The sequence below is a fragment of the Amphiura filiformis genome, chromosome 2 (genome assembly GCF_039555335.1).
Source record: "Amphiura filiformis chromosome 2, Afil_fr2py, whole genome shotgun sequence".
Lineage (NCBI taxonomy): Eukaryota > Metazoa > Echinodermata > Ophiuroidea > Amphilepidida > Amphiuridae > Amphiura > Amphiura filiformis.
Window position 1 is genome coordinate 64,616,638 of NC_092629.1, and position 24,806 is coordinate 64,641,443.

Here is a 24,806-nt window from a genome sequence, read left to right on the forward strand (position 1 = left end):
ATAAGAAAATATATGAAAACAAAGATGTGCTTGTGTTCAATTTCCATTGTACGATATTTTGATGAATAGTCATTCTAGACGCCCTCTTGCGCTCATAAGTTTTAAAATTTTAAAAAAGCTTTTAAAATAGAGAGTTCAAACCTAGCGAACAATTGCAAGAATGGTTAATAAATGATATCCGAAAATATGACAGTTTTTTTTATTATACCGTTGCAATGCGGTTCATTTTCTACATGTAACCTAGTTATGGGACACCTTAATTATCAATCACATTCTACGCCATTTTTTCCAAACTCTACATGTTTGAAATAAAAGTCGTAAACTAAGCTATGTGTTGCTATGTCTGAAGGGGGTGGGGTGTGCCTGTATCACTGAGTAAATCTTACCTGTAACAAACCCACTGAGTATGTTAGCCCAACCAAGCCCTAAGTGCAACCAGGCAATGGTGTGGAAGTGCTCAGAATCACCCGAGTTCACATTTGCAGATATATACAGTTCCATACCAAACACGCCTATTGCTGTTCCAAATATAACTGATAGGATATTGAGTATGATAAATTCTGAAAATACAGTCATCAGCGACAATGAGATCGCCATTACTGCAGATGCTAGGTAAATAAGTTGTTTGTATGTCATGATTTTGTGGAGCAAGACGATCCCAATTCTAATTGCCAACATACCAATTCCTCCACTGGTAACTATAATGGTAGCCTCTTTCAAAGATGCACCTTTAGATACAGCGAATGACACCATATATATTATCCATCCAGTAAAGATATAACCACATGCCAAAGCTTGGACAAAAACACGTGTGACAAAGTTAACTCTTGTCATGAGATGTAAGCCCAAGTTTTTGATTAGGCGTCTTGGTAAGTCGTTGAATCCATTTGTATCATCAGACGTACTATTGGAATGCGACATTGATAAATCAAATATTGGCTCGTATTCTCTTTTGTCTACCTTCTTTTCGGCACTCAGAAGAAATCCACAAGGAACTGATTGAAGCACGATTCCACTTAATAGAAGCAAGGTGCCTCTCCAACCATAAGTATCGAGAAGGATTTGAGTTGGTAATGGTAATATTAAGATACCAAGTGCTGTTCCGCAGGAATAAATCCCAACAGCTGCTTTAAAGTAAATATCGAAATAATCCGGTATGATTCCAATCACAATGGTTTCTTGAATTAAAAGGAAACCTTTAATGGGAGTGAAAAAACGAAAAGAGGACATCCAGTGATTTTCAACATCAACATTAGCATCAATTTTTTCACACATCTAGTTTGAGTGATGCCATATTTACACAAAATAAATAAAATGTTTTTTTTTAGAGTTTTATTAAATTTCTCCTATGATCGTAACTGTAATAACATACCGTAAAATTCCGTCTACAAGCATATATATGCCTCTAAACGAGGTTTTTTTGACACAAGAGACAAGAGGCAGACACTCTCAACAAAAACGTTATTTGGAGTTTGAACAACTATATTACTGATAAAGGCGGCTGTACAAACATGTATATTTGTAAGACCAATCTATTGCAATGTTTTTGAGAAGGGTATTGGCCTTTCATATCTTTCGTTAAAAAAACCTCGTTTAGAGGCATATATGCTTCTAGACGGAATTGGAAGCTGATAAAGACTAATGCTGAGCGATTGCTTTTAGCTAATGAAATTTCCCAAAAGACCTAACATTTTCAGGCATTTTAGGAAACTTCGTGTATACCTTCCAGATACATACAGTTTAAGCATATATCATTCGATTTATAAAGTTTACTTCAATGACTGGCAAATATCGAAAATGCCAATTGTTAATAAAAATCCATGCAACTTGTATTTTTATAAAATGAAAAATTATCTGATATCAGAAAAACATTTAATGCCATCTCACAATGCTACTTTAAAAGCTGAAGGTTTGTAGAGATGTCTGTTGTTTGCTTGTTTGTTTGTTTGTTTGTTACTTACTTGTTAAAAGCAAGCCTAGAAGCAGTGTGAATGGACTTGTCGCCAAAGAGCATACAATCAGACCAATACTTGCGATCAATCCAGACGTCATGACACAAACTCTGGGGCTAAATATCTTAACTAAAGCATCTGTTAGCAAACCTGTTTCAATCAAAATTTAAACCAGAATGGATATTTAGTTAGAAATTCAAAATCTTCAAATTTAAAATTCAATGAAATAATTTGTAAATCAATTGCCATATAAAATCATAAACTATACATTCTGGACACTTCAATAGTAACCAATGTTACAATCACGTATGCCTATTTTCACTAGTCACCAGCTAGAAGCTCACCCAGCTCTTATGACGCTATACACTCAATCGTGTAGTGTGCTCAGGTGTATCGAGGTGGAAACTGTGCATAGATGGTTTATATGAGAATCGTTTTGTAGTCAAACCTTTCCATATGCTGGATATTTCAAGAGTATCCATTTGGAAGAGGATGGCTTTTCAATAAACAATTAGACTTCTCCGTAGTCCACTTGCCATTGTGCATATTCAGAATTACCTTTGCATTTAAAACTCCGATTGTGTGCACAATTGATAATTTTCCTGATCTATTCAGTCACCGTATGCCCTCTGTTAGCTTGATACCCAAGTGTATTTTCGTGAGTAACGTGAGCAATTCTCCAAAATCATGAAAATAAAACAGACTGCTAGAAAATCACTGGTAGGCATGAAGGAGCCCTCTTTCAAAAAAATATTAAAAAAAAACAAAAGTAAGGCAGGACACAAATGATCACTTAGAATGCCTACATCTAGGGCAACTAGATTTGCTTATAGACTATTTATTACATTATATTATCGAGATTGATAACATAGGCCTATTTCTAAATTTCTCAAAATTCGACTATGGCATAGTCTAATAAACAATTAACTGCCAATCTTTTTGTTGTTGTTGTTGTTGTTGTTGTTGTTGTTGTTGTTGTTTTTGTTTGTTTTTTTGTTGTTTTTTTTTGGTGGTGGTGTTCACTTACTAAACGTATAACCAAACCCAGTCATTATTGCAATACTCGATCCAATAATCCACGTATGAGTGTCAAGTTGCTGCTTTAAGTCTGGTAATAAAATACTGAATCCTTTGATGGTACCTATCTCCAGAAACACACAGAAGGTAACCACTGCTAACACAACCCACGATCTAGCATTGTCTTTCACCATTGTTGTCCGATCCAAGCAAGTGTTTTAACCTAAAGGAGGTAGTAGATCAGCAACAAAGATGAGGATCTGTAGGCGTAAAACGTTTAGAAGACCAAATTTAAAAGACTAGTTTGCGTCTGACGTCAGGGCAAACGTGCGGCGTGATTGGTTGCTGACCTGCGCAGTACAGCATTTTTGGTCTAGCTGACAGAACGTCAAACGCAAACTAGTCTTATTAATACCGTCTTCAATTATATCGTCGCCCACAAGACATAGTGGCATATCACGAAAATGGCCATTTTGAGATAATTGCATCTGAAATTTGTGCAACTTTTATTTTTAACCGTATGTCATACATTGCCTCGATTAAAATGTCCCCTTTTCTTGAATGGATATGAAAATATAAATATTTAAGTTACATTTAATGTATAAAATACATTGTTGTCATTCACCAATTAATTGTAATTAGTCATTAAACTTATACGCCAGTATGTCAATTTAAAAAAAAATTCTCCTTTCAAAATTGACATACGACACGTGATACGCCAGTATGTGGAATAATAGTTGAATTCATATCCATATTGGCCACACAGCCGCGATATACCAAAATAGTGGTGTATGTCACATATTTGCGACATAGTGGCGTATGTCACTTATACGCCACTATGTCGTCCAAAACAAGGGGAATGTTGTACACAATAATTCCATTGAGTGAGATACGCCAAATTAGTGATAATACTTTATTAATTAATGACATGCATGTCTTGAAAGTTTGTCAGAGTGTAGAGCTTTATACATAGATTATGAAACTGATCTTATCTCATTTTGTCAAAAATGGCTGATACGCCACTATGTCTTGGGAGCGACGATATGTTATAACAGTTAATTTAATGACCCGTTTCTCCTGCCAAATTTAGCACCCTCCCGTTTTGCCTAGTTGTATCTTAATCCGAATTTCTAACATTTGAATTGACTTTTTTAATAATAATGCATAAATAAGGCTGAAATAGAATATAAATTTTAACACTATGAACTGTTTGCATTTGATCATCGGCTTTGCATCTCAGCTACATACACGTTAAGTACATATTATTAGATTTTAGAAAATTACTTCGCGGACTGTTAAATTTCAAAAATATCAATTTGTAATCGTTTGCCATAAAATGAATTTCACAAGTTAAAAATTATTTGATATTAGAGGGACATTCTTCGTATTTAGAATGCAACTCGATATAGCTGATGTGCTCTCATGTCCCACAACAAATAATATCCAGACGTAATAATATAAAATACTTATCATACAAAATATTTGTTATTAGTTGAAATTGACCTGGGAGATATTCTGACAAGCACAAAGCAAGCACAAGCACAAGCCTGCAAACACAAAGCACAAAATGAAGTCGTTACATGTATTTGATTACCATTATAACATGCAAAAAAAAAAACCCAAAAAATGAATGAATTGAATAAATGCATATTACACATACCTGTGATCCGTCAAGTGTATTCTAAAACCATAAAAAGGCATCAAATTAGTGTCTTTACAACTTACAGTATCTTCCCTATATCCATCATGTACACCTGCACCAATATGGGTCAATTATGGACAGAAATCTGGAAGGTGCACTCTTACTGGAAAAGGTCAGAAATCTAAATAACTATATGAAACTGGATAGCAACAGATTTCTTGCATACACTGATAGTCGGGTAGATTAATCTATTGTTGATATTCCAACTAAGAAGAAGGTGATACAAGCAGCATGATTGGCATATACAATACTTTTGGGTCACCTGTTAAGAAAGGGGACGTTTAGTCAACTGGTACACGTTGTGCAATTCAAATGGAAACTGTAAAAAATTTCTCTGGTAATAAGGAATCAGACAATGTATACCAATATTGATGCTTGTATCCATTTGTGGTCGATTGATTCACTACTTTGTGCAACTATTACGGGAACATTTTGCCACGGCTAATTAAGTCCTAACAAACGATGGCAATGACGGTGTGTCTATAGTGAAGTAATGTTGGAAATTATCAGTAACAAAGCAAATATCGCGGAAAACATGACGGAAATATTATTTCAGATTGTACTCTATCTCTCGGTATAAATAGGCTGCCCAACGCACACAGACGACACACGTACATTATTTATACTATATAAATCGTCGATGTATCCCATATTGGCGTATAGTAGAGTACAGCGAATAAACAATTTTTTCAAATGCGAATTTAAATTTATTATTTTTTATTATTATTATTATTATTACTATTACTATTACTATTATTATTATTAGTAGTAGTAGTAGTAGTAGTAGTAGTAGTAGTTAGTAGTAGTAGTAGTAGTAGTAGTAGTTGTTGTTGTTGTTGTTGTTGTTGTTGTTGTTGTTGTTGTTGTTGTTGTTGTTGTTGTTGTTGTTGTTGTAGTAGTAGTAATACTGATAATAATTATATTATTATTATTATTATTACTAATTCATATGACCTTCATCCATAATACACGTAGATAAACTGTTGTGACATTTATCCAAACAAGTACTCATCGGTATTCATGACCCTAGTGGGACATGGCCAAATAAAGACATGGCTGTGCGTGACATGGCCAAAGTGGGACATGGCCTAAGAGGCTCTGCAATAATTATGCCCCCCCCCGTAAGATTTCCAAAACGGCTCGCCAAAAATCGCTTGCCCCCCTCCCCCTTGCACATGCCAAATTTTTGGGATCCCAATATGCAAATTATAAATGATCTATATACATGTTGCGAGCGCAGCGAGCAGGAAAATTTGCATATATAAGCGTTTCCGTATGGTTTTCCGGTTTTTCTAAGCCTTTTAAGAGCATTTTATTCAAAAGTCGCCCCAAGAATGTGTGCCAAAAATCACTTGCCTCCACCCTCGGCATTCCAAAAATTGCTCCCCCCTTTCGGCTCGCCAAAAATATCTCCCCCCTCACAATTTTACCCTCCCCTATCCCTCATTATTGCAATTATTGCAATTATTGCACAGCCCGTAAGTGTTATTTATTCTATTGAAAAATTGCACACAAAGCTTCCAGTTTTCTCAAAATAACCCAAATATGAGATTTTTAATTGAACCACTCAATTATATTGCAAAGAAATTAATTTATTGGATTCATTAGTTATTGTGTGTTTGGTATTTTGGCGTAAATTAACATCATAACAAGTACCATAATTGCAACGATTTAAATCAACTTTATTTCACACTGTATTGGAATATATGGGGAGGGGGTAGAATTGTCAAATGTCATAATTTGTAATGCTTATCCCCCCCCTCGCAGCCTGCCGAAAATTCTTTTCCCCCAACAACCTTACACATGCCAAATGTTTGGGTTCCCAATTTTGCTAACTTTAAATGGTCTAGATAAAATGTATGGTGCGAGCGTATTGGGCAGGGTATTGTGTATATTGTGTGAACGTTTCCGTAGTACGCCCCTACGCCTTTTGAAAGCGTGTTATTTAAAAGTTGCCTCGTAAATGTGTGCCAACAATTGCTTGTTCATCAGTCCCCGGCCTGCTAGTATTGCTTGCCCCCTTCTCGGCCTGCCAAAATATCTTTGCCGCACCCCAAATTTACCCTCCCAAAGGCTCATAATGTTTGCACAGCCCATACTAATTTGAAATGTTTTTTTTTGATATTGAATGATTGATATTTTATTTTATTGCCAATTCGTGGCCCATAGGCCAAATTACATACAATAAATTACAATATATGAATACACATACGAACAATTAGAATTAAATATTTAAGCAAGAATTGCACAGACACACAAATAATATACAATTTGAATTAACATTGAGAAAATTGAGTATAAAGGTCACTAAAATCATATTTATATAATATTGAATGGCTTATTTTCGTGTGATACAATAATATTTTTCTATCGAGTGCAATATATTATTGTATCACACGAAAATAAGCCATTCAATATTTATTATTATTTATATCAGGTTTTTGCTACATTTTATGTCATTTCATACATGTTAAAAAAGTGCAATATTTATATATGTAACCCGTCCTTCACCAAAACCTGATCTTGTTATGACAATTTGATTGAAAAGGTCGTGTGCAGAATCTTGTTAGCTGCAATTTGATACCAAATTTGCTGCCGAAAACTCTAAATTCACAGAGATTGATACCAGTATATGAAATTTGGTGCATTTTCAAAAGTTACAAATTAAAAACGGACCACGCGGACCTGTAGAGGAGAATGGCAGAGCGCGACTATTGACATAGCCCGAAACAACCACTAAGTCATATCGATCGCATCGTGCCCTAGTATTCATCAGTAAAGCACTGTAGCAATCCATGGAGGTAGTAGAGAAGGAGAAAGCTCGCACACATTCTATTGTACAATCATAATTGCCGCCCTTTGAGGTTTCCAGATCAACGTTTTGATTATGTAACACGATTATCACTTATAATCTTTTGTGTTGTATACATACATGGTCGCACACTTGTGTGCGCTATTCAGCATCGAAGTGGTTACGTAATTCTCTTGGTTACCGGATCACGCTATTTTGATATGCCTTCAAGTGCCATATACTTTGTGTGGTGATTGTTTCGATCGTGGTTCATAACTCAAGCGCGTGATCCCGTTGACATAGTAACATTACGTTCGATACTGAATAAATATGATGAAACAGCATAAGTCATTCTAACTTGATGAAAATGATGCACATTATGCGTCACATCTCTTTTATTGGCTAGTTTAAAAGAGGGCTCAGGACGCGGTTTAATTTGAAACCTCGGGGGAGGAACAATTGTTAAAGTTTTGGGTAAACAAATAAAATCGGACCAACCCGGGCAGTACCGGGCAACACTGAGATACATCTCGTTTGATGGGAGTATAATTCAACTCATCACTGCGCAATTTATTTTAATAAGATCTTCGTATTTTTAAAACAGTGGTTAAAACAATTTTACCCGTCCTTAAAATGTGTGTGAACTGCACTATTCCATAATAAACTGTTTAGAAACATTCTGGAACAACATGTTTCAACATATTAATCGTAAAAAACATCATATATTAAATGAAATATGAATATTCAAGTTCAACAGCTAAGTAAATGTATGCGCATCCATAATACATGTTTTGCGCATACGTGATTTACTTGTTACTAAATATGAACCCCCCATGAGACGGAGTCATTCCAGAAATTATCGGCGATGATCATTAGATCAAAGGTATATCTGTCTCTATTGTGTATACAATAGGATTCACATAATGAGCTTAACGCGAGCTCACTCCTTCTCTACTACCTTCATGAGCAATCCAAGCGTTTTAAATTAACAATTTATTGAATAAAACGCGCACTTGGGATAGTCGTCATGGACCCATCGTGGGCGAGCAAGCTTGACCATATTGCCACGCTAAGCAATTTCGACCGCGTGCTTCATTTTGATTTGCAACATTTGAAAATGCACCAAATGCCATAAACTGGCTTCAATCTTTGTCACTTTTGAGTGTTTGGTAGTAAATTTGGTATCAAATTGGAGCTAACAAGATTCTGCACACAACCGTATCAATCAAATTGTCATAACAAGATCAGGTATTGGTGTACGACGGGTTACATGACTGCAGACTTTCTTTATTTGAGCAGTTTATAAGTTCAAATCTACTGTGTCAAACAAGAGTGGTATTTTATGTTAGTAACGGTTTACGCCCTCTATGTCAAATGTGCCAAACTGGTCAAATGTGCCAAACTGGTCATTTTATACATCAGAGGGCTCTCTATGTCGACTTTGAAACAAGGTTCCCTGCCGAGTAAATGTGAAATCGCTTGACTTTGGGGCCAAAGCAATGGTATCATCACCAATGGCTCAGTTGCTGTGTAGTAGAAGGTCTCCTACTGCAAGTGATAATGTTGCCATCAAAGACACGGCTGCCAAGATGTTAAATGGAATAGTGAAGCTGCCCGTCATGTCAAACAGGTAACCTGTTTTAATAAGAATGGGATTGTGTGAAGCAATCAGTGAATTTCAGTGTCCCAAAAAGATTACATGTACATCTTTGAAAATAATAAAAGTCAAGGCTAATAAATAAAAAATGTCCTTTTCATTAAATAATCTTTGTACCCTCCACTGGTACCCATGTGAATGTTAAGTTTATGACATGCGTGTTTAGGCCACATTCCACGCATTTTTGAAGTTTGTTGTTTAACATGTTTACGTGACATACTGCAACATGAGGTTCACTGCCATTATAGTGTATTTGGCGGTTCATTTCAGGATGAGCCATAGCATGACGGTGTATATTATCCTGTTAAAAAGGGAATTAAACTTGTTCAGTTTTATTTTGAGAGTTTGGTCAGAAAATTATCCGTTTGCATCCTCCATCTGGAATTATCTCCCTGAGGCTATTGTCAATGCTTCTTCACTCCAGGCCTTCAAATTGGCCATTCAGTCCCACCTCCTCTAACCAGTTCTCATATTTTTGTTGTTTTGTTTTATTTTATTCTGTATTGATTATATGTATTTTCTATTAATGTTTTGATTTTAATGTAACACAAGTTTAACAAACAAATAATTTTGCTCATTATTAGAACCATGTTAGAGCGCCACCACACAGAGAAAGGTGGTACCACTTAATATATTGGCTTCATTAGGTTCTATAGTAATACTGTGAGGAAAATCAATTTACAGCAACCCAAATTGACATTCAATGGGCCCACTTGAGTGTCCAATTTTAGGCCCCGCCCACTAAATGTCCCTATGTTGAACGCATAGTAGAAAGTTTGATATTGGTAATTTGGATATATTCATTAATGATATTGTTTAAGAAAATTAGCGAATGGGAAAGTTTGTTTGATGGCATGTTTGGTTCATGTGAACTCTGATCTAGCTCCCTGAACAGTTTTGGTGACGCTGATGTACTGGAGTGCTGAGTAGGAGGACGTTGAAGTTTCATGTGGCAAATAACATGAAAATAAACTTATTATTTCTCCATTTTGATTTGAAATATTAAGTCAACTTATATTCATGGAGTTTCTTTGATTATTCAAGAGCAGAATGATACCATGTTTGTGAAAATGGGTGCAGCAGTTTTTCTGAAATCATTTCATTTCGAAAGTCTTATCGACACCATGATGAACCAGTTTTGCATAGCAACGTATGATTGTGTACAGTAAATAGTTTTAAGCGTACTTCATTATCATGATTATCAAGCTACATGCTTGCAGAAAGCAAAACTATGACAAATACAAGTTAGTTGTACTTTTGTTTTCTGTTATTAACTGATTTTAGCACGAAATAAGCGTAAAAAGTTAGTGTCAAACATTGTCAGAGGTAGGTGTTGACTAAATGCTGTGTTAAATTGTGTTGATTGATTTATGGATTGACTTGTGTAGCATGTACATATGTACCAGAGAAGATGTAATAAAGAGGAGGTTGATCCAGCTATCCTCAAACAAAATATGTGTGAGACGGCTCATTCAAAGTAAATGATGATCACCCTATTTAGCCGCTTATACAATAGAATACCACAATGGGGTTTGAACCTGGGATGGGTGTGATACACAAGTTGCAGCTAACTGATTTTAGGGATAGGTCAGTGCGTGCTTGGCGTCATGCCATGCATACCATGCATGCAGACCCTGTCATCTAGTCAGATTTCAGATAAAATATGACTGAAGTTCCATGGCAAATTATAATTTTTGCTGCTAGTTGCCACTTTCAGCCTCTATTATTTATGATAGAGAATGTTTTCAATTATCAGAATATCTTTACTAGGTTTGCAGGAAATGACAGGAACATACATTAAAAAAATAAAATGGAAATAATCAACAATCATCACCTCTGTAAAAAATCCTAAAAATGTCTTCTTTAGAAATTTATATATTTACAAAAAAGGGCGGATTTGGTGGGATATTTTACAACACTCGATTTCTTTCTTGTATTATCCACATGTGGTATCCCATCCAAGCAGCAGGTCCTTAACACGCGCGTTTCATAATTTTCAACAAATTCTCTATAGAAACATTGGAAATATTTCCAATTATGAAATGAAAATCGGTCAACCATGGGCGATCACACACGTAACATCATAGGATATTTCAGGTGGATGTCTAACTATACTTGAGAATAAAGGACTATGAATAGATGCGACAGGATTACCTCCCGGATTACCTACGGGATTATCTCAAGTATGTAATTCCGTTGACTCTCCTCTTTATTCGCCAGCGAAGTGTTACGTGTAATCCGATTATCACGTTGTCAACTGGATCACGCTTTTGATTTCTACACCACGATCGAAATGATCGAAACTATCAATTTCAAAAGGTGCGTGATCCAGTTACCAGGGAGTTACGTAATCACTTCGCTGGCGTATTACATCTTCTCTGCATATCCATGCACAACACACAGTGGTCAGTGGAAACATCATAGGCCTTGTTTTTACCCATATAATTATTTGACGCAAGCCCTGATAAATGCAGAAATTAAAAATGTAGAAAATGCTTTCTTACTCATGAGATTTTCATTATTCATATATTTATTTTAATAAAAATAAAAATAATATGAGAAAGTGCAAAGAAAGGAAATAACTGAGGGTAGCAAAACTATCATGCAGCAATTCAGTATCGAAGTTACGTAATGTTACTATGTCAACGGGATCACGCGCTAGAGTAATGAACCACGATCGAAATGATCACCACATAAAGTATATGGCACTCGAAGGCATACCAAAGTAGCGTGATCCGGTAACCAAGAGAATTACGTAACCACTTCGATGCTGAATAGAGGCCTTGCATGTGACGTATCATCCCGTAAATATGGCGGACTACTCAAATGCATTCAACAAAAGCATGATTGCAATCTACCGTGACAGTTCGTCTCGCTCATATAACCCTGCCTGCACTACGATCGAATAGGTTGATGACAACATTTGATTGAATGGACTGCACTCCGCCATAACTACGGTGAAGGACACCGTTTCAAATCCTTTGTTTGGAGCCAATCGATAAAAAGAATGCAGGGCCTCTATATAGGTCTGTGAAAAGTTAATAAAGCAATATTATGGACATCTTGTGTGTTTGCTAGTGTAAAAATCAATATTGATCTTTCCACATTCTATTGTTATCAAGTTCAGTGTACCGGATAAATTATTGATCACAAAAGTTTTTATTGACCACATAGTAAGCATGACTTCAGAACTGGCAACTTAGCAACAAGTTGTTTCACAGTCAAGTGAGCATTATGCAAATGTGGCTTCCTAGTCTTCAATGTAGGTGTCAATCATATGTGTGTAGTGAGGCGTGGGTGAAGATAGGCCAAATAAAATGAACACTCCTAAAACTTGTGGTAAGGGCAATCCTTCAATTTATTGTGTAATCAATATTGGATCTGCCTGGCCTTGTGCCAAATGTTACAAATAAATAAATAAATAAAGATTATAACAGAATACAACCTGTCTTTAAAAAAGTTGTGCAAGTGAAAAGCGCCATCTTTGGCAATTGGAAAATACCGTTGTGACATGATGCTTACATCACCGTCAAGGCCGTAGTCTTAGCTCTCAAATACCGTTTGTTCTGTTCGACTTGCTTGTTTTTTTATCTCGAGATATGTTTAGTTAACGATGAAATGGTAAAATCACAATTGTGCCACTTTTACTAGGGAAGAGAGCTTTGCATGTAAATCAGCGATATCATCAAGTTTATCAAGAGTTCCTTCGTGAAATCAAAAGAATGCATCAATTACACAATACAATGTTGTTTTACTGTTTTTACTATTTTATCATGATGCAGGAATAATGATTCTCTTTTTCCACAGCAAATTTCATATTCTGCTGTAAAATTTAATGCATGTGCACGTCAATGATTTTATCATGGTAAATACTGTTCTCTTTACTGTTTCTACTGTTTCTCAAGACATGTCAAAAGACAAACAAATATTGCACACTAAGGTCCGTATGCACAAAAAAAAAAGAGTTAGAGAGGGTCTAAAGTTAGACCTGGTCTAACTGGAATTAAGTTCCACCAGGTATTGTCCTTTTCTCTTATTTCCTTCCTAGAGTAGCTAGCAAATTCTAGAGATTTTAACACAATGTTCAAAAATAATACAAAATAACTTAAGCAAATGTAAAGGAAAATGTCCTTTCTCATGGTCTAAGATTTCATTGGTCAATAATTGAATACGCCTTAGATGATTGGTTGTTTGGGATTTCTGGTCCTGTGATTCGTTGATTTAAGTCTACCGCGAAATTCTTAGACGCCTAAGATTGCATCTTAGACGCCTAAGAATGCATCTTAGACGTCTAGGTTAGGCGTATTCTTAGGCGTATTCTTAGGCGTATTTTGAAGGTATCCGCCATCCATAGTGCAGTTTGATGTGCGTGGAGTTAGTATATCTTACCTGTAACAAACCCACTAAGTATGGCAGCCCAACCAAGCCCTAAGTGCAACCAAGCAATGGAGTGAAATTGATCAGAATCACACGAGTTCACATTTGCAGATATTAACAGTTCCATACCAAACACGCCCATTGCTGTTCCAAATATAGCTGATGTGATATTAAGTACGATAAAATCTGTAAACACAGTCATCAGCGACAGTGAGATCGCCATTACTGCAGATGCCAGGTAAAGAAGTTGTTTGTATGTCATGATTGTATGCAGCATGCTGTTCCCAAGTCTAACTGCCAACATACCAATTCCTCCATTGGTAACTATAATAGTAGCCTCTTTCAAAGATGCACCTTTAGATACAGCGAATGACACCATATAGAGTATCCATCCAGTAAAAATATACCCACATGCTAACGCTTGGACAAAAACACGTGTCACAAAGTTAACTCTTGTCATGAGATGTAAGCCTAGGTTTTTCATTAGGCGTCTTGGTAAGTCGTTGAATCCATTTGTATCATCAGACGTACTATTTGAATATGATATTGATAAATCAAATATTGGCTCGTATTCTCTTTTGTCTGCCTTCTTTTCGGCACTCAGAAGAAATCCACATGGAACAGAATGAAGTACGATTCCACTTAATAGAAGCAAGGTGCCTCTCCAACCATAAGTATCGAGAAGGATTTGCGTTGGTAGTGGAAATGTTAAAACAGCGAGTGCTGTTCCGCAGGAATAAATCCCAATAGCGGCTTTAAAGTAAATGTCGAAATAATCCGGTATGATTCCAACCATTAAGGTTACTTGAATCAAAAGGAAACCTTTATTGGGGGTGAAATAGAGAAAGAGGACATTCAGTGATTTTTAACATTAACACTAGCATCAATAGTTTTACACATCTAGTTTGAGTGAGGCCATATCAGTGGTGTACATATATATACAAAATATTTTTATAACGCGCTTCTTACAGAGCGATCAGAGCGCACACAAAAAAAGAGAAAACAACAATAAAACAAAACATATCAACATTCTGGATACAAATGACACTTAAGCATTTTTTTGAAAGAGTGAAGTGATGAAGCCTCCCTGATGTTACGTGGGAGGCTGTTCCACAATGAAGGTGCCGCAACACAAAACGATTTGTCACCGATGCATTTTTTACCAACACGAGCTCTTAGTAATGTGGTGTCTTTGGAAGATCTTGTCCTACAACCAGTTGAAGGTATTTCTCTATGAGAGAGTAAAACACATAAATATTGGGGGCATTACCTTGTAAACATTTATAGACATACATGCAAATCTTGAACTTGATTCTATCACGGATAGGCAACCAATGGAGGTTATGCATTAGAGGCGACGGGCTTTCACGTCTACCAACTGAGTGAATCAGCTTGACAGCTTTATGCTGAAGTGATTGCAAGCGGTCAAGATCTCTAGCATTCGCACCATAGAGCAAGGCATTTCCATAGTCTAGCCGTGATAGAATCAGAGCTCGAACTACATTATGTTTGGTTTCTTTGTCCAGATATCTACTGATACGTCTTACGTTACGCAAATGAAAATTTAGTGAAGATATTAAACTGTTGATGTGTGGAGTCATGGACATATGCTTATCAAAAACAATTCCAAGATTGCGGACTGTATCTGAAGGAACAATGATGTTATTATCGACTTTGAGTGTCACTGGTGGTATTTTGTTCAGACTCTGATAAGTTCCAGCGATGAAAAATTCAGTTTTACCTGGGTTTAGTTTAAGTTTGTTGTTTCCCATCCAATCTTTCAGCTCACAGATGCATTTTTCAAGTTTTGAAAGAGCAGTTTTATATGAACCTGAAACATTTGGGTCAAATGACACATAAATTTGCGTGTCATCTGCATACACGTGATAGTTTAATTCATGCCTGCGGATGATTAGGCCAACAGGAGTAGTGTAAACAACAAAATCTAATGGGCCCTTAACAGAGCCTTGCGGCACTCCATAATCCAAAACGTGGGAATCTGAGTAAATACCATCAATGTGAACCTAGCTAGTTCTACATTTAAGATAAGAACTTATCCACTGCAATGCTTTACCACATATACCAAAGCCAAGTTTCATACGATGAATCAAAATGTCATGGTCGATAGTATCCACCCCTCCCCGATCGATTGCAAAATTTAGAAAATCACATAAGAAAATTGCATGATAAACGGCTTGTGCCCCTCCCCCACTATCATACCCGATGCCCCCCCCCCCATTTGATGACCTACACTACGTCAATGGGCCATATTTACACATTAAATAAAATATTTCAACATATTCCGTATGATAGACTTATATTAAACCTCTCCTATAATCGTAACTGCAGTAATACATTTCATATTGTAAGCTAATGATGACTAAAGCTATACTACATCGCTGAGCGATAGCGATTTGCTTTTTGCCAATGAAATTTCAAATACAAAAGACATAAAATATTGATACTTTTTGAGGAAATGTGTGTATGTCTTCAATTATGAAAGGTCAAAATGCTTTGCCTCCAAGATGCATACACTTCAAGTACATTTATAAAAAAGGACATTTATGAAATCTCACAATACCACTTTAAAAAGCTGAATGTATTTCTTGTTTGTGGAGATGTCTGTTGTTTGTTTGATTGTTTGTTACTTACTTGTTAAAATCAAGCCTAGAAGCAGTGTGAATGGACTTGTCGCCAAAGAGCACACAATCAGACCAGTACTTGCGATCAATCCAGACGTCATGACACAAACTCTGGGGCTGAATATCTTAACTAAAGCATCTGTTAGCAAACCTGTTTCAATCAAATGCAAACCAGAATGGATATTTAGTTAGAAACTGTGGGGCTGAATATCTTAACTAAAACATTTGTTAGCAAACTTGTTTCAATCAAATTTAAACCAGAATTGATATTTAGTTAGAAATTCAATTAGGAGTGCACATGGGACTTAGCCTGACGAATGATTAAAATTAAGGAGTAAATTATGAAATAGGTGACGGGCTGTTTTATCGTTAAGATTACGCATCCACCTTGCTTTCATACCATGCGTAGCTATTATATATTGGAACTTCATTTGCAGCAAGTCCTCTACCCTGCCAGGTTCGTCAGGGCTTTAAACACGTCAAGGCTGCAAGGCTGATGCCCGAGTAAAAACTGGCTACTGATGAAGTTCCAATATATGACAGCCCCGCAGGCAAGAAAGCCAGTGTGATGGGATGTCTCTAACGGAATTAGCATTTTGACATGATAGCCGTAATGTTAAAACCTTACGTAACCTTAGTATATCTTTAACCATCAGAGACTGTCAGTTTTGTCATCTTAAATCATCACTAATATTAGCATAAAAGAAGTGAGGGTGGGTTGAGTAATCAATCCCGCAGAGTATACTAGATGCTTTGGAAGAAATGGCCATTGTACACCCTTGGAAATTAACTTCTAATCGACGTCTCTAGATCAGAACAATGGGTAGAAAACAATAAGCTATGTTAACAAATTCCAATAAGAATATTGGTATTAAATATTCAATATTTCTCAGATTTTGGTCAAAAACGACACCAAAGTATTCCTCTGGTCATAACGATTTAGAACAAGTGTACAAGATCGTGCTTCCAAGACTTCAAATAAACGATATGCTATTGTGATATAATAAATTGAAACAAGCTGCTGCAAAAAAATAGTATAGTCAAACGTTGGGTCCGTTTCTTCCGGTGATAACTCTGGACTCTGGTGTACGACCACCCAAGTACCCAATTTACTACAAAAGTTAAGCTATTACTTTCAATTTTGAAGATGTCTATAAATTTAAACTATAAAGGGTATGCCGTATTATTTAAACGTTTCTTAGGTTTATTTATATTCTTTTACTGCAAACATAGTGCGAGTTAAAGAGAAAATATAATGTTTTGCCCAAATATTTAAACTACGTTACATGTAGTTTACATCAAGGTAAAGCGCGAGCGCGTATCCACATCGCAAATGATAGCTCGTATCGCGGAAATATATACAAACCTCTCGAAACGCTCTGCTTTAATAGAATGTGCATGCTTTTCAATTATCACATTGCGTGATTTCCAATAATGACCTCGGGGTAACTATATCCTTATTTATACAAGCGGAATTGGTACCCAACAGTTTTCATTGATAATTAATTAGTATGGCACTTTAAAATTCAGTCAAATAATGTGTAGAACACTTCCCGTAAAAAACATAAACTATACATTCTGGACATTTCAAGAGTATCCAATGTTGCATTTGGAAGAGGCTAGCTTTTCAATAAACAACCCACTACCAAAATACTGGTATTCACTTACTAAACGTATAACCAAACCCCGTTATTATTGCAATACTCGATCCAATAACCCGCGTATGAGTGTCAAGTTGCTGCTTTAAGTCTGGTAATAAAATACTGAATCCTTTGATGGTGCCTACTTCCAGAAACTTACTGAAGGTAATCACTGCTAACACAATCCACGATCTAGCATTATCTTTCACCATTGTCCTCCGATCCAAGCAAGTCTTTTAACATACGTAAAGAAGTAGTAGATCAGCAGCAAGGATGAGGATCTGCCGGGGTAAAATGTTTAAGAAACGTTGATAGGCTACGTTACGTTATAACATTTCGTCATTGGGCGGGAACAACCTCACACAGTGACATCGCCCCGATATCTTCATAGTAGAAATCGCCATGGTAGGTTGAATCCACAGCCACCCATGACCATTTTATTCGGACCTTATGAGATGCATATTATTAGCGAAGTGACCTGACTAAGGCTACTGACATAGACGGGGTAATTGATTTCTCGCTCTGTGAGCAAGCTTGTATACGACATTGCGGTCAATGGTTATGCTCTCTCCACTTGAGCGAGTGCCGCTATAGCCTGCTCCATACAAGACCAACGCAATATAAAATTGAGAGTCTTGGTCAAATTTTGAGTTCAAAGCGCACGGCCAATTTTCAAAGCGCACGCTAACGACTATAATATCTGTTCAACACGTATTTTCAAGTGTATGAGACCACATCTGGTTTCTTGAGAAAAATTCATTTACGGAGATATTCATCATTTTCTAACTCAGTATCCGAAGATTTTCGTCTGATATCAAAATCGTGCATAGCAATTCACGTATATCGATCCCGTGTATTCATTTTAATGTCACTGCTGCACCAAATAATTATTAGCCAGGCGATGTCGGTGTGCCTCATATGTACATGTAATTCCATAGGTCACATGTAAAACCTCATAAGTAAAAAGTGGGCCCCAATTACAAAACCTCATATGTCACGAATTTGCCATTTTGTGTGAGACGCAAAAACAAAACAGTTAAAATCAACAGGATTTACATATAACATGGTGTTGCGCTTTTGGTTATTTACAGACACTTATGCACTTTACAGTTAAACGGGAAACACCAGAAGGTGTGTTGGGACATTTTCGTCATGTTGACACACACAAAAATAGAATTTGAGTAAAATTGCACATTTTATAATTGGGGCCCAATTTTTGCATCAGAGATTTTGCAATTACATTACATATGAGGCTTTCCCCGCCCAGCTGTCTTTAGAACACAAATATGCAGTTTTCATCAATTTTGATATTTATGGTAAGTTGTAATGGTGGATCGAAAAAAATTGGCATGGAAAATCAATTTTGGCGCTTTTCTCAAAAACTGCTCATTTTTGCAGAAATCTGCTGTGCTAGTTGTATTTCTTGTGTCATTTCCTTTCTGTACTTTTATGTACTTATCATCATTAATTTTAAAGATACAATACAAAACAATGTCTAAATTTCCGACTTTGAGTGATCCTGCGTGCCCCCTTAAAACAAAATCAGTAACGAGAAGAGAATCGATAATGTGTTCACAACAGCATCGCATCGTCTTCTCATATGCTTCTTATTAACCTCACGCTCCTGAGGGATTGTATTCCACTCTTAAAGCAAGGTCTGTCTTAAACTAGCCAAGGTGGTTTGATCTGTCACTTTAGTACGCACAGCCCGACCAATTTGGTCGAAGAGATGTTCTATAGGTTTCCATGTATGTACGTGATCCACCAGTGGAGCTCCAGCGCCCCTCCGCAGAACTTCCGGTCCCAGCGAAGAGGCTCCAAAAGTGGATTCTATGCGCCCAAACGCAGAAGTGATTCACCCCTATATATAATAAGAAAACAATTATTTTGCTTCCCAGCGCAGACGCTCCAACAGTGGATTCTCAGCGCCCGAGCGCAGCGATGATCCACCGATATATAAAAAAGAAAATGTTATTTTGATTCCGAGCGCAATAACTCCGACAGTGGATTCTCTGCGTCAGAGCGCGGTAATGATCCACCGCTACCTATAAGGAACTGCGCCTGGGCGCAGCAACTCCTATATTAGATTATCTGCGCTCGATCCACCGCTATTATAATAAGAAAATATTTTATTTTGCTTCCGAGCGCAGAAGCTCCAACAGTGGATTCTCAGCACCCGAGCGCAGACATGATCTACCGCTATATATAATCCCGTATATAATAAGAAAACAAAAATTATTATATTATTTTGCTTCCGAGCGCAGACGCTCCAACAGTGGATCCTCTGCGCCCGAGCGCAGCAATGACCTACCACTATATATAAGGAACTGCGCCCGGGCGCAGCAACTTCGATATTGGATTCTCTGCGCCCGAGCGCAGCAAAGATCCACCACTACACATAAAAAACTGCGCCAGGGCGCAACAACTCCGATAGTGGATTCTCTGCGCTCGAGCGCAACAATGATCCACCCCTATTATAATAATAAAAAAAAATATGTTGCTTATCTGCGCCGTGGATTAAGTTATCGTCACAAATGAGGTGTCATTGTTGACAGGAAAGAACAATGTTTACACTGATATGAAACAAAATGGCGATATCTTTCTAAAATTTCTGATATACAGCTATTTTTGAAAGTTTCAAAACTTTGTTGAAGAGTTTATATGGCTAAAATAAAGCGCATACACATGATATACTATTACTAGTATATTACCAATGAATACGTATATAATCTAAGATCAATAATGAACCCTAACCCTAATAATGTACCTGATCATCGCTAGCCAGCTGTACAGCGCAAAAACACACTGCGTATGTTTCATTATGCACAATAGGAAGTGAATCCCAAAACAGCTATCGATCGCTACGAAGCGTACAAAGTGTGAAAACCGGTTGCATTAGGCTATTTAGTAGACCAATTGGTTTGTAGACTAAATGCTTGTTAGAACAAATGGTTTGTAGACCAAATGGGTATAAGACCAAATTGTTATTGACCAGATGGGTATTAAAGAAGTACTTTCAATAAAGTGTTTCTAGAACTTACAGGTAGCGTCCCGATATCCACGTATACCTGTGCCATACCAGTAAGAGTCGATTATTAAACGAAATCGGGAAGGTGTACCGGTAGAGGTCACAAAACTAAATAACAATACGAATACTTCGATAGCAACAGATTAAGTAACAACAGATAGTTGGGCAGATTGTTCATTTTTTGTATTCCAGTTAATAACAAATTGATACAAGCGGCATAATTTGCATTTACAATACTTGTGGGTCACTTATTAGGAAAGAACACGTCAGTCAACATGTATTCTTTGTGCAATTCGATGGTCAACTCTAAAATATTACCCTGGTAATAAGAATTCAGAGTGTTTGTCAATTTTGATACTTGTATCACTTTGTGGTCGATTACTTGACTACTCAGTTCAGCTACTACGGGAATGGTTTTGACACGGCTAACTAAGTCGCAACAATAGTTTACTGATAATGACCTGGCGAATTGAACTACAGTTGAACCGATTGTGGATTTTTTTCAATAACTCAGGCAAATATCGAGGGAAAATGACGGACACTTTGATTCAAATTGTACTATAACTCGGTGTAAATACGCTACCCAAAATAAAATAAAATGTATTAAAATAAATGTTGGCACTTATACAACGTCTTTTAAAGAGCTTTATAAAGAGCTTTATATTTAATCAGATGTTATTATAAAATATGTCAGTTGACAAACAACGTATGCCAGTACCGTTTGGCCGCGCTCAATGGACAATAAATCAGCAAGTCCTTGATATTCCGATTACGACGGAATGAGATGAGAGGTGGTTCTGGAAACTCTTTTGAGAGCCTTTCATCTTCATCAATGACTTTCATGTGATCTCTACTAATGTGGGAAGCTTTGGTCAATTTCTTATCATTAGTAAGAACAAGATGAACCCTGTTTTTTCTTCATTATGTAAGAAGAGAAGTACGATCTACACCCACTTTAAAATTCTTCCTTCAATAGAGTCGAATCACGCGAGGTAATTCTCGAGGTCTGTGGTGTGCTTTTCAGTATCGTTTTTATCAAAGCAAATTCTTCTGATGCGAAGACATTGGCTATAGGGAATGTATGTCTAGGATTTACACAGAGATGGGAGGAAATACGCACCAGCATCGGTTGGCTTATAATAGAGACTAGTTTTTAGCGCAGAGTCACTGCATTGGATAGAGACGCAAGGATGTTAACTAATGACGAATCAAAGGTGAATTTAATACTAAAAAAAAACATCATCAATAAATCTTTTCCAACAAAATTGTTTAATGGGGGATATCATAAACATGTAAGTCTCTAGTTTACCCATAAATATGTTGGCATAATGGCGTTGTTGGTGATCCCATTGTCTTAATTTGAAATAATATGAATATTTGTTGTTGATTCAATTTCAAAACAAGTTCAAAGAGACGAATCAAATTATTGATAGGGGGTTGAATTATGGTTATGTTGTCCAAAGCTTTTCTACAAGCAAGAAAACCATCTTTGTGTGGGATGTTAGTGCAGAGAGCACTAACATCAGCAGAAACAAGAAAACAATCAATCAATGGGGAGGGAGCCCAGCAAATTGGTCATGTTGATAAAATTGATGAAGTCTGTTATGTCCTGCAAATATGAATCTTGTTTAGCAATAAGAGGGTGGGAGATGGGTGTTCTTGGTGGCTTAATCCTAAGAGCTAAACAGATAGCTAAACTAGGATGACTGTGAAGTGACGTCAAAGCCAGTGCTGGTGCAGAAAGTGAAGAAACAAACAAATCCGAACAAAATGAAGATCAGGAAACCGAGGGTGCACTATGTACAAGGAGCTTGAAGAAATTACAGAAGCGTGGACCCTGCTGGGGGGCGCAGCATCCTGATGGTAGGCAGAGCTGAGTCCCTGAAGGCAGCAGTGGTTTGAGCAGTGACGGTGGTAGATGGTAGTTGGTTCCATATCCGGATACTTCTTGGATAGAAGGAGAATTTGTATGAATCAATTGTAGCAGCTGGGATGTTGTATTTGAACATATGATCTTGCCTTGCTAGGTAGGTGGCTGGTTGGAATGAACATGATGGCCTGTGCAGTGAGCCGACGGGTGTGAAGGGAGTCCCATCCAATGTTGTTGAGGAGAGTCGTGACAGAAGTTGTTCTACGGTAGTCAGCATACACAAACCTTGCAGCTGCTCGCTGAACTTGCTCTAGTCGGTCCACTATAATAGATGTTGTATGAGGATTCCAGACTTCGGCAGCGTATTCTAAGCGAGGACGTACCAACGGCTCGTAGGCTCTAACCTTCACATCTTTGTGGCATGGTGCAAGTGTTCTTCTGAGAAGACCTAGTGTTTGGTTGGCTTTGTTGATGATTTGGTGAGAATGACTGTTCCAGTTGAGATCATGGGATATGGTGACACCTAGATAGTCATGTTGGTTGACTCTGCCAAGAACGTCTCCAAAGATGGTATATTGGTATTTGCTTGGCTTCCTCTTGCGGGTAATACTCAGGAAGGCACATTTCCTGATGTTGAAGTTCATGAGCCATGTACTCGACCATTCTGCAAGAGCCTGAAGATCTTGTTGCAGGATTTTATGATCATCTGGTGAGTTTATTTCTCTATACACGATGCTATCATCGGCGAAGAGGCGAATGTTTGATTGGATATTATCTTGTATGTCGTTTATATATAACAAAAATAAAGCTGGCCCTATCACGGATCCCTGGGGGACGCCTGATGTAACATCAACCCATGAAGAATGTTGGCCATTGACAGAGACGGCGTGGAAGCGATTTGCAAGAAAAGCGTTAATCCAAAGCAGAGTAGACCCTCTGATGCCATAATAATGGAGCTTGGCGGACAAATGTTGGTGGGAAACTTTGTCAAACGCTTTGCTAAAGTCCAATAAAACGACATCAGTCTGTCCCCGGTGTTGAAGGGTGGAGGCCCAATCATTAACAGAGGTGATGAGTTGGGTGACTGTTGAAAGTCGTTCCCTAAATCCATGTTGCGAATCTAGTAAAATTTCATGGTGACTAAGGTGCTTTGCCATATGACTCAAGACGATGTGTTCAAGGACCTTACAACACAAACAGGTAAGCGAAATAGGCCTGTAATTCGCTGGGTCTGATTTGGTGCCCTTCTTGAAGATTGGTGTTACGACCGCTTTCCTCCATTCATCTGGAACTTGACCCGTGTTGATGGATTGTTGGTATAAGAATGAGAGAGCAGGAGCTAGTTCTTCAGCAACAAGTTTTAAGAGTCTAGGTGGCAGTTCATCAGGCCCACTTGCTTTTGATGGATTGAGATCATTTAGTTGTTTAGCCACACCTTCGGGATAAATAATAAGTTCTGATATGGATGGGAAAGGCGAGTCTGGTTTGACTGGTGTTGACTGAGATGGCCTTGGGGTAAATACAGATTGGAATTGCTCGTTAAGAGCTTGAGCCTTTTCAAAGTTTGTTGTGCACAATTTACTCTGGGAGCGTAAGGCTGGTATACCAAGGTTGTCAGTCCTCATAAGCTTCACGTACGACCAAAACACCTTGGGTTTATCACCCAAGCTGGCACCAACAACATTGTTGACGTAGTTAGCATGGGCATGGCTGATCACTTTGACAAGTTTATTTCTAAACAGCTTGAACGACTTCCAGTCCTGCGATAAGTTGGATTTCTTGGCTTTCAAGTAGAGACGATCTCTCTTCTTCATTTGGCGCTTTAGCTGGACAGTTATCCATGGAAGGCTTGTGCGAGTTTTACTCATTTTGAAGGGGATGTGTAAGTTCATAATGTTGTGAAGGTGGTCTTTGATCATCTCCCAGTTTGAGTTCACTGATCGCTTATTTGGATTTGACGCCAAGAAATTTTGGCAGAAGGCATTTGTTTTATCTTTCAATGAATCAACATTAGCTTTATTAAAGTTAAAGATTTTTCTTGGTACTTTGGGTTGTGGTTTGGGTTTCATGTTTATGTTGAAGACAACAATATCGTGGTCAGACATTCCTGGGAACACCTCGATATTGTTA

The 24,806-nt window shown here is 37.4% G+C and overlaps 1 protein-coding gene across 1 annotated transcript; it reads right to left on the reverse strand.

Annotated features, from left to right (window-relative positions):
• Nucleotides 1–214: 214 nt before the first annotated feature.
• Nucleotides 215–20,892, reverse strand: LOC140142146 (uncharacterized). Its single transcript, XM_072164114.1, has 8 exons — nucleotides 20,820–20,892; nucleotides 17,807–18,059; nucleotides 16,149–16,289; nucleotides 13,509–14,318; nucleotides 8,984–9,097; nucleotides 2,980–3,183; nucleotides 1,962–2,102; nucleotides 215–1,196 (listed from the first exon to the last, which is right to left on the reverse strand). Exons 2-8 carry the CDS (start codon nucleotides 17,988–17,990, stop codon nucleotides 328–330), a joined length of 2,463 nt encoding a protein of 820 aa, XP_072020215.1. The 5' UTR covers nucleotides 17,991–18,059; nucleotides 20,820–20,892; the 3' UTR covers nucleotides 215–327.
• Nucleotides 20,893–24,806: the final 3,914 nt, after the last annotated feature.